The following is a 10,707-nucleotide window of genomic DNA, read 5'->3' as shown; positions in this document are numbered from 1 at the left end:
CTCTCTGGAAAAATTCAAAAGTATGTTATTATTGCCATTTTCCAGACTCAGACATGGTCCCTTCTGGTGACGACAGAGCGGTACTATGATAACTACTATCTAGGTTTGCTAGTTAGAGATGAAGATGTTCTGTTCCCCAAGACTCCTGGGCTCAGTTTTACCTGCATGGAATCCAAAGGGTAAATAAGTGCCCTCTCTTAAAGGGAAAGCCTGAACTATTTTCTTGATCTCCTCTCTAAGTAAACAGGTTTTGTCCAAAACAAGGAACCAAAGAACTGACTGGGCTGTCTTGTTTATTTAAAGGGAAAACAACTGAAACTCTGAATCATGTGATATTTAACTTTAAAAAAACAAAAAACCTTTTAACATGCTACTGTATATTCCATAAACAAAGAAAGCAAACTGACCAAGTAGAAGTGGATATGACAAGATAGTACCTCAGCCCGGGCCAAGTAGGGATTCAAGTAATTTATTTTTTTGCAGCCCAGCGGCAGAGTCTCTTACTCAGGTTGCTAAAGGGAGAATGCTACAGCAGAACTGGCATCACTCCCTTCTCCAAAGCAACAAGGCATCTTGAAAGCTCAACTTCTTGGTGAAGTTTTATGGTTGGTGGCAGGACTTAGTTCATCCATGTGAAAAGACAGCTGAGTCGGGGATGAAAATTCTTCAGAGGAAAATCCCATCTCAACAGTCATACTGAAGAAATTTCAGCCAACACATAATCCAATTCCCTTTTGGGAGAAGTCCTTCCCAAAATTTTGTAGTGGGAAGAGAGGTAGGTACAGTTACCCAGCTCACATTCACTGCTTTCTTCCTTGTCTGGATCAGATGTGGTTTGAAGAGAAGCTCTCCCACATTCATCTTCTATGTCAGGAAAGATGAACAGAGGCAGACGCGGGGTCCTGTCCTTCACAGATTCATTTTGCTTCTGGCAGACCATGAGCCAGAAGCATCCTGTTCCCACTACGTGCACTCTGGGATCAGACAGAGCTGCTCTTCCAGGAGTCAGTGCCCATGCTCATGTCCGGCTTTCAGTTAATTCTCCTTGGTTTAGTAACTGTAAAAGATGAAAACCAAATCTGGAATAAAGGCTACCAATGAATAACAGGAAAAATAATTCGTACTAAGGAAAAGGTTTATGAGTGGGAGTGGGGAATGCACAGCTGAGGTGAGTCAAGGATACCTAGCTCCAAAGCAAGAGAACATGTAGACTGATAGATCTCTTTCATATCCTGGCCTTGGGATAGCATTTTGGCCAATTCACGATGCTGGCATGTTCACTATGGCAATAAAAGATCTTGAGTCCATAAGCCAAACTATTGTTTGTGTAGTCACGTACTCACTAGTCAGTGATGGAGGCATCCATAACTTACAGATACATCAGAAATGGTAGAACCAAACATCTTACGTCAGTCAGTGTTAGTCCAGAGTACAGGCAGAACGCTCAAGGAGAAGTAAGAGGAATGGGAAGCTATTCCCAATAAGTTCTATATGAGAGCTAGAAACCACCCATAAGGAAACCAGCAATTCGGGGTGCCTGGGTGGCTCAGCCGTTAAGCGTCTGCCTTCAGCTCAGGTCATGATCCCAGGGTGCTGGGATTGAGCCCCGCATCGGGCTCCCTGCTCAGCGGGAAGCCTGCTTCTCCCTCCCCCACTCCCCCTGCTTGTCTTCCCTCTCTCGCTGTGTCTCTCTCTGTCAAATAAATAAAAAATATATATAAAAAACAGAGAAAAAGGAACCCAGCAATTCCCAGGGCTTAGAAGGATACCTCTCCTAGGATGGAGACAAGCCTGAGACTTCAAGAGGGTGGCAGCGAAAACAGACTTTCTACTCTACACTCAAGGCTTTCTGTTGAAAGGCAGTTCTGTACAATAATTGATGAACTTGGGTTCCGTTTTATTATGAGAATGAGATGGGAATAACAGTGAAATTCAGAATAAAAATTTGGCTTAGTAAAATATAACCAGATAAATTCTTGGGCTGAAGATAGATTTACTTGGTGATCTCAATTTGGATGAAAGTACTTTATACAGTAGAATAAGATGGAATATGAAGAAATTTAAACAAAATTTAAAATTTTAAAGAAACCACAAATTTCATTTGATGCTATGTGGTAGGGATGTAAGAATGGTGTCTTTTTAATCTAGCTCAAGATCCAGATGTTTGCACTCAAATTTAGCAATGGCACTTTATGAGAAATCTTAAAATAATTTGTAATTTGTTTTCCTCCTTTTTGGGACAAATTCTGATATATTCAAGGCTAGCTGGCAATCATTTACACTGCCTCCTGAGTTCAAGAATGTGAGCTCAATGTGACTACAGAACCTCACTTGGGATGCCTTTTAGTCAGCAGAGGTCCAAAAGCCCTGGGGTTCCAGGTGGGCCAGCACAGTGAGTCCTCTGATTTGCAGGAGACTGGGTAACACTGAGGGGAAAATAAAAATTGTCCAGTCTGAACCATCGGAATAAGATGTAGTTTTGATAGGGCGCCTGGGTGGCTCAGTTGTTTTAAGTGTCTGCCTTCGGCTCAGGTCATGATCTCAGGGTCCTGGGATCGAGTCCCACATCAGGCTCCTTGCTTAGCAGGGAGCCTGCTTCTCCCTCTGCCTGCCACTCCCCCTGCTTGTACACTCCCTCTCTCTCTCTCTCTCTCTGGCAAATAAATAAATAAATAAAATCTTTAAAAAAAAAAAAGATGTAGTTTTGATAGATTTCCTTTTTTTTTTTAAGAGGATAGTCTTTTTAAAGTATGAGTCATTCATTTATTTAATTTTTTAAATTTTTTTTGATGTAGTGTTCCATGATTCACTGTTTGCGTATAACACCCAGTGCTCCATGCAGAACGTGCCCTCCCTAATACCCATCACCAGGCTAACCCATCCTCCCACCCCCCACCCCTCTAGAACTCTCAGTTTGTTTTTCAGAATCCATCGTCTCTCATGGTTCATCTCTCCCTCTGATTTCCCCCCCTTCATTCTTCCCCTCCTGCTATCTCCTTTTTTTTCTTTTAGATTTTTTTATTTATTTATTTGACAGAGAGAGACACAGCAAAAGAGGGAACACAAGCAGAGGGAGTGGGAGAGGGAGAAGCAGGCTTCCCACAGAGCAGGGAGCCTGATGCGGGGCTCGATCCCAGGACCCTGGGATCATGACCTGAGCCGAAGGCAGGCGCTTAACGACTGAGCCACCCAGGTGCCCCCTTCTTCTTTTTTTTTTTAACATATATTATTTGTTTCAGAGGTACACATCTGTGATTCAACAGTCTTACACAATTCACAGCACTCACCATAGCACATACCCTCCCCGATGTCTATCACCCAGCCACCCCATCCCTCCCACCCTCCACCACTCCAGCAACCCTCAGTTTGTTTCCTGAGATTAAGAATTCCTCATATCAGTGAGGTCATATGATACATGTCTTTCTCTGATTGACTTATTTCGCTCAGCCTAACACTCTCCAGTTCCATCCACATCGTTGTTTATTTTTTAAGTAATCTCCACAACCCAACATGGGGCTCAAACTCACCACCCTGAGATCAAGAGTCCCATACTCTACCAACCTAAGCCAGCGAGGTGCCCCTCCCATGATAATTTCTGATACTTGCTTTGGTTATTCTCTGATGTTACTTTTTTTTTTTAGAGATTTTATTTACTTGACAAAGAGAGACAGACACAGAGAGAACACAAGCAGGGGGAGCAGCAGAGGGAGAGGGAGCTGAGCTGGATTCCTCCCACTGAGCAGGGAGCCCGATGTGGGGCTTGATCCCAGGACCCTGAGGATCATGACCTGAGCCGAAGGCAGATGCTTAACGACGGAGCCCCCCAGGCGCCCCTCCGATATTCTTGATAAGCTTATTTTTAGAGCATATTTACAGAAGTCCAAGTGCAAGTGCATCAGTAAATTCTTAGAGGTTACAGGTCTGATCTACAATGTGTGATTATCTCCAAAACCAGAATTTGAAATGGACGTGTTGGTTTACGAATTGCAAATAGCCGGGACATCTGGGTGGCACAGTCGCTTAAGTGTCCTACTCTTGGTTTTGGCTGAGGTCATGATCTCAGGGTCGTGAGATCAAGCCCCTCATTGGTCTCCGAGCTCAGCTAAGAGTCTGCTTAAGACCCTCTCTCACTTTGCCCCTCCACCTGCTCTCTCTTTGACTCCCTCTAAAATAAATAAAATCTTGTTTAAAAAATTATTAAAAAAAAAAAAAGGATTGCAAATAGCTTTCTTCTGTCTGCGAATCCCTAAGGAATCAACATTTCTCAGTCACTGGAGGAAAGTCAGTTAGTACCAGGAGCTTAGATGAGGAAGAGGACTAAACCTGGAGCCTTGAGGGGCTTGTAGGTTTAAAAAAATGACAGTATCAGAGGATGTGGTAAGCCTGCCATGATAAGGAAAAGGAGGGATGAGCAGTGGGAATGCCTGTGATAAGAGGAAAATAATAGAGGTAACAGTGAAAGAAACACAGAAGTGAGGTTCAGACAGAGGGTGTGTTTGTATGTAAATATGCGACGACCCATGAGGGGAAAAGTAATCGTCTAGGATTTTCAGCTACACTAAGGGGAGCACTTTCCCCTTTGTGTTGTTAATATTTTTCTATGAATTGTCTAGGGCTTCCATCATGAAATTGGGTGCTTAGGGCCTGTACGCCCTTAGTGTCCTCCTGGGGTGAAGGCCGAGTTTTCTTTTGTTTCTTATAGGTGGTCTGTGGTATTGTGTCTGTCTGAGGCTGTGAGTAAGCATCACCCAGACAAGGACACCCTGAATCCAAGACCCATGTGCCTAGGTCCGAGGGGAACAAATGTGCTATTACTGGACTTTTTGCACACACAAATCTGACCATGTCACACCTGGCTTAATACCATGCAGTGGCTCTCCACTGTCCCCAGGATAAAATCATGTCCTTGAAGTGAAGGCCCTTCAAGAGAGAAACCAGCTTATCCTTCCTGCTCTCACTTTCCATTCCACATTCCATCTTACTCAACCCTCTGTGGTTCCATAGTTGTGCCCTGCTCCCTCACCTCTGCCCTTGTACTCATTGCTGCCTGTTATTTTCTTCCAATCCCTCCCACTTATCCATCAAGATCACTGCTATTCATCCCTCAGGTCTCAACTTAAACTCTAAAACTTACTCCCTAACTTCCCCCTACCTAGTACTTACTACACTATGTAAAAAATTGCCCCATTTATTGATCTGCCACCCTTCCCATTCTCTCTGTACAGCACAATTCCAGGGGCACCATTTTGCACAGTTATAAAAGGCAGAGGTCCGAAGTCTGACTAAGCTCTTTGAGGCAGAGACTTTGTTTACTGTTGTTTAGTACCCAACAGAGGGCCTTGCACTTCATTAGGTATGAAGTATCTGTTGACTACGTTTTTATACATCTGGCATTTGTTTGAGAAAACCTGAAACGCTTCAATAAAAAAAAGGTATTTAGCAGTACAGGAGAGAAAAGCTCCAAGGTTTCAAATATAAAAAAGGAAAAGCCTGAGTGTTGTGGATTGGTTTGTCAGGATAATAATTTCCACTAGATAAAAAAGGAGATGATTTTTCTGAACTATTTTAGAGCAATCCAATAGTTGATGAGAGAAATATTTCTTTTATAGAAGAATCACAGTTCATAAAAGCAGAAAGAACATGAATCTAAGCTCCTAACTACCAGTTTTTAGGAAATCTGTAGATAGAGAAATATATTAAACAAAAGGAGTCAATCAGCCAAAACTAGAAGGTGGGAAATTCTTATTAAATAGTTAAGTCATTCTGAAAAAACGGGGTAGGGAGTGGAGGGTGGGGAAGACTATTAGAGATAAAGAGAATTATTAACCAAATGCAGTAAATGGGCCTTGTTTGAATCCTAATTTAAACCAACCAACCATTAAAAGACATTTTGAGAAAAAATAAAAAAGGAACACAGACTAAGTATTCGAGGATATCAATAAATGATTGTTAATTCTATTGGGTATGATGAAGACATTATAGTTATGAAAAAATACTTATCTGTTAGAGGTATGTGCTGAAATATCTACAAATAAAATGGTATGTCTGTGATGTGCTTTTAAATACTCCAGCACAAACAGAACAGCAACAGTAAGAAGTAGGCGGGAAGAGAGAATAGTAGAAAGTTAACTGTTGAAGTTGGGGGGATAGGTACATGAGTTCATTATACTTTCTCTCACTATACGCTGAAAACTCTCATAATAAAAATTTTAAAATACATAAATGAAGAGGGGAAATAATAAAGGAAGTCTTCATAGGTGAGATATGTTCCCAAACAGCAGCCAGGAGAAGGTGGCTTAGCAAAGAACCAACAGAATCAACAGCAAAAAAACTTTGAATATAATATAAGCAAGACTCAGACAATGGGTCACAATGATGAATACAAGGAAAGGTTCTGGCAGAATCATTAACATGCATGTCCAGAGCCCTGTGATCTTGGGCATCCCCAGGAATCTTACAGAATAATCCGGAATATTTAATATAGGATGCAATCATCTGAATACTGGAACAGCTGATTTTGTGGTATCAGATTATAATGAAAAGGTCAGGGGAAAAGACGGGAGAGCACTGTAAGAGTTACTATAATATGAAGGCATCCAAGATACATGGGTTTTGGCAAAAGTTTATGCATATGAAATGAGCTCATGATGAAGTCATCTACTATACCCTAAGATTCTAGAAGCCTGACTGGTTTTCATTCTGTTTTCTGGGTTAGAGCTAAGATCATAGAGTTGGGAATGCTTAGAAGCAACCTAAAACCTCTCCCCGATTTAGATGATGGTTCTCATTCCACAAGCGAGTGAACACGTCCCTAAAGGCCCAGTTGGTTCAGCCTGGTATCTCCCAGACATATGACCCTAATAAAATGAACAATGATTATTTTCCATGATTTTGTCACTATCTTTTTTGCTCAAGGACCACTCTGTCCAAGATATTTTCTTTATAAAATAAAAGCAGCATCCTCATGTCCTAGGCAGAGAACAGTAGGAGCAGGTATCATTCAGTAAGGTATGTATATAAAGGAAATTAAAGCTGAGAGACCCAGTCGTGAGTGACCAATCTCCCAATCCAGGAGACCCTAACAATCAAGTTTAAGTTAAGCTGGACTCATGCTTGGCTTAAAGGAAGATATTCTAGACAAAGTTTCCAGGAAAGGGAAATTGGAGTAATTTTCAGATCATCAAAACTAGATTCCCAGCCACTGTCCACATTAGTCTCCACAGAAACAAAGTAAAGGCAAGAGACAGATTTACCTCCTGTGGATTTACGGCAGTTAAGACAGAAACCTCATATGACTGCCTCCCTGACTGCATGGTCACCAAGTGATGTGTCACATCAGGCACTGAAGACAGGGGACGTGGGGATCCTTCAGCAAGCACCTCTGAAACAGCAGAGAATGTTTCAACGAAAAATGAATCTACAGATATACCCACCTGCATTATCAAGCCTCTCCCATCCTGAGAAACCCATATTCCTGTATTTCTTCCAAATTAATTCCTGTCTGATAATAATCATCATTACCAGTGAATTTGGAGAGTATTACAAAAGGGGGATGGGAAGAAATGATATATAAGAGTTGACCATTTTTCAATATACCACTTTTGAGTAGTATGGCTTTAGCACTGTTAGCTGGATTAGCCATGCATGAAACAGGGCAAAAGCTGCTGAGGCAGGCGGATCCCGGGACCAGAGCCTACCCTTAAAGCAGCCACCAACGATATACAGCATACTACGCAGAAGTTAAGAACTTAAATCTGGCTTCAAAATTCCTATTCAGTGTCCCTTCCTCCCTTGACACTTTCTCCCTTAAGAATGGCAAAGTAGTTCCATGCAATTTCTGTGTCCCACGCTTCAACTATGCACTAGTATCATATTACAAAACCGAGGAGGCTTGTGGAAGCATGCTGGGCCGTGTAGACTCCGCACAGAAGTTTACACAAACATGGTCACTTATACACAAAACTGACTGAGTGGGATACAAGTAACTAAAACACAGGATCTCGGACTTCATTAGTGGGATCACTGTAAAAATCTTCTGAAATAGTTTATACATAAACTACTTAGGCCTCTAATAAATCAAAGTTTCTTCTATGGGGCTTTCAATAGATACTGCTCTTCCAGACTGTACTGTGTAATTTAGCATTTACTTACATACGATCTTCTATTCACTCAATGTTTCCCATATGTAAGTTTTGACTTCTCAACTAGATTTTAAGGTCCCTGGTTTCTACTTTTATCTTTCACATGGTGCCAGGCACACAGTAGGCACTGAATAAATGCATGCTGACCTCACCTGTTAAGTTTTTCAGAGAAGAGGGCCTGGCCTGTGTAACTTGGGTGAAATTTCTATACCAGAGAGGAGCAACTGTTTCCTAGAGAGCCCTTTCTTTTCTCCAGAAGATATGGCTTTTGAAGGTATGGAGAAATTGCTTTATATCTCCTCTGTAAAACCTGGTTATGTTCTGTTTAAATGTTTTAAAAGTTAAGTTCTTCCATAACTGCAATAGGAAAGATAGAAATAGTTGGGCTAGGATGCTAAGATTATGGATAATTTTCTTCTTAAATTTTTTTCTCTTTATTCTTTCGTTACATCATCTGTTCAACAAAAAAAATATATTTTTTTAACAGATTCACTTATCCATCCCAGAGACAAAGAACACAAATGCTACGCAATCATACCACAACCACTCACGAGAAATGAAATTAATTAAAACCTTCATTTTGGAGACAACCCCATTCCTTAGTCCCTAGTTGCAGCCCATTTTCCCCCAAATAAAGGAGAGTTGAAAGTCTTACCATCATCAACTCCTAGGATAGAATTGGTATTTGGTAGGTTCAAGGACTCTCCACCAAGGCTGGGCTGGGAATTCATAGGCACCAGGTTTTTACTGGTTACTGAAGCCTCTTCAAGTAAACTACTGCCCATTAGTGGCTCAGCTGCACAGAGAACAGGATGTGAGAGACACGCTGCAGGCCAGGCTGTGCCTGGGCCCCATTTTCCTTCACAGGAAGCTGGCCTTTCCTTTCAGAACTGGAAGTTAACCTGTATCTTGGATGCTATCTACTTTTGGGGAGCAAGAATAAACCTAGAAGGGAAGGGTGGAGCCTCATAGATAAATATCCTTGCCTGCGATCAGCATGTGGAGAATTAATATATGAAATGGGAAGGATACATCCTTGGAAAGGAGTATATGGAATGAAATAATTGATTAAAGACATGGGAAAAAATAATAAAAACGAGTTATCAAATTTAAGTTAGGGTAAAAAGGGAATCATGAATGATATGTAAAAAATGTTTAAACCCTCGTCTTACAGAAGACTTTATTACAGTAATACTCAAATGCTGGTTCATGGATCAGCACTAGTTACCATTACACTTAACTACAGAAACCAAAACTATAGATTCTGGGATCTTACTCCCAAATAATTTCAGTTATCAGTTTGAACTGTTTTGTTTTATTTGGGGGGGAGGGGTGGACAGGCAATACAAATATATACATTTCAAAAGCTTACAGATTTTACTGTAGAGCTATATTTGGAAACCACTAGTCCATCAAATGAGACTAGGTCTCTCTCCCTAACACAGAATCTGAAAATTTCCAGATAACCAGATAGGCCAATTATTTGGCTTTTTGGACCCAGAAGATACAGCCCTCCACTCCACCTTCTCTCCTCACCAGTTTGCTCCTGCTCTTGACTCCCAGCTGCTCCCAGCTGCAAATGATGCTTTCTCATGTGCACATTCCTACTCCCACTCTGAGAGAAGGTCTTCCCACAGACTTGACACTGATGAGGCTTCTCTCCTGAAACAGAGAGCAGGTTAAGACAAGGTAGCCAAAAAAAAATAGGGTACGTTTCTGACACCAAGAGAATGGACTCAAGACCTGGATAGAGAAGTTCAGAGAATGTTAAACTAAACAGAAGAGGCTTTTCCTTCTCCTGTTCTCCGCCCAGCCTTGGAGGTCCCAGCCTCAAAACCTTCATACACCAGGGAAGGCAGGAAGAGTTCACAGCAGGGCTTAGTATGCTCATTGCTCCCAGCTCCTACCTTTACAGTACCCACTGTACGGCTGCCTTCACAACCTCTTTGATATCAGATCATGGCAGCCACACAGAATATTCCCTTCCTTTTCCAGATACATTATTCCATGGAGCTCCAGAACATGTACCATCCTCAAGGATTCCAACCCTGGGTTCAGAATCCCCATTATCCCACTTCCTGCCACCACTCTCACAGCCGTCAGCGTTTACACCGGTGGTTCTTCTACATTGTGATCTGAACTATCCTCTGTGTCCAAAGCTCTCAGTCACTCTTCCACCTACTCAGACAATGACACTTGGAGCTGGGGTCAGAAACACATGCCTATAGGAGATTTGTAGGTAGCCAAAGTAAGTGAAATGGCCAGAAAATTTCCAGAAAAGGAAAATCTATAGAGACAGAAAGCTGACCAGTAGTTGCCTGGATCTGGGCGTGGGAGCAGGAACTGACAACCAGGGGGCACAAAAGAACTTTCTGGTATGACAGAATTGTTCTAAAACTGGATTCCATGCAATTTCTGTGTCCCACGCTTCAACTATTGTTGAAGGATTGTGGTGATGACTGTACAATTCTGTATATTTTCTATCACTGATTTGTATGCTTACAATGGATGAACTTTAAGGTATATGCATTATACATCAAAAAAGCTGTTCAAAGAGAACTACAAT

The 10,707-nt window shown here is 41.7% G+C and overlaps 1 protein-coding gene across 7 annotated transcripts in view; it reads right to left on the bottom strand.

The window, feature by feature from the left end:
• Positions 1–453: 453 nt before the first annotated feature.
• Positions 454–10,707, bottom strand: part of ZNF410 (zinc finger protein 410) — a 41,351-nt gene continuing 31,097 nt past the window's right edge. For 4 of the 7 annotated variants that reach the window (XM_045901187.3, XM_064571318.1, XM_064571317.1 and 1 more), the window contains 4 exons: positions 9,678–9,803; positions 8,797–8,937; positions 7,254–7,381; positions 454–1,057 (listed from right to left, as the gene is read on the bottom strand). In XM_045901187.3, coding sequence (XP_045757143.1) covers positions 1,019–1,057; positions 7,254–7,381; positions 8,797–8,937; positions 9,678–9,803 — 434 coding nt within the window. In that variant the 3' untranslated portion in view covers positions 454–1,018. Of the gene's footprint in view, positions 1,058–7,250; positions 7,382–8,293; positions 8,499–8,796; positions 8,938–9,677; positions 9,804–10,707 lie in introns of those variants that run through there. The other 3 variants (XR_010405261.1, XM_064571319.1, XM_064571320.1) reach the window with 3 other exon arrangements.

Source organism: Mirounga angustirostris, unplaced genomic scaffold (genome assembly GCF_029215605.1).
Source record: "Mirounga angustirostris isolate CCGP_5_RB_7025 unplaced genomic scaffold, mMirAng1.0.hap1 SCAF_9, whole genome shotgun sequence".
Classification (NCBI taxonomy): domain Eukaryota; kingdom Metazoa; phylum Chordata; class Mammalia; order Carnivora; family Phocidae; genus Mirounga; species Mirounga angustirostris.
This window is presented reverse-complemented; position numbering and strand designations above follow the sequence as displayed.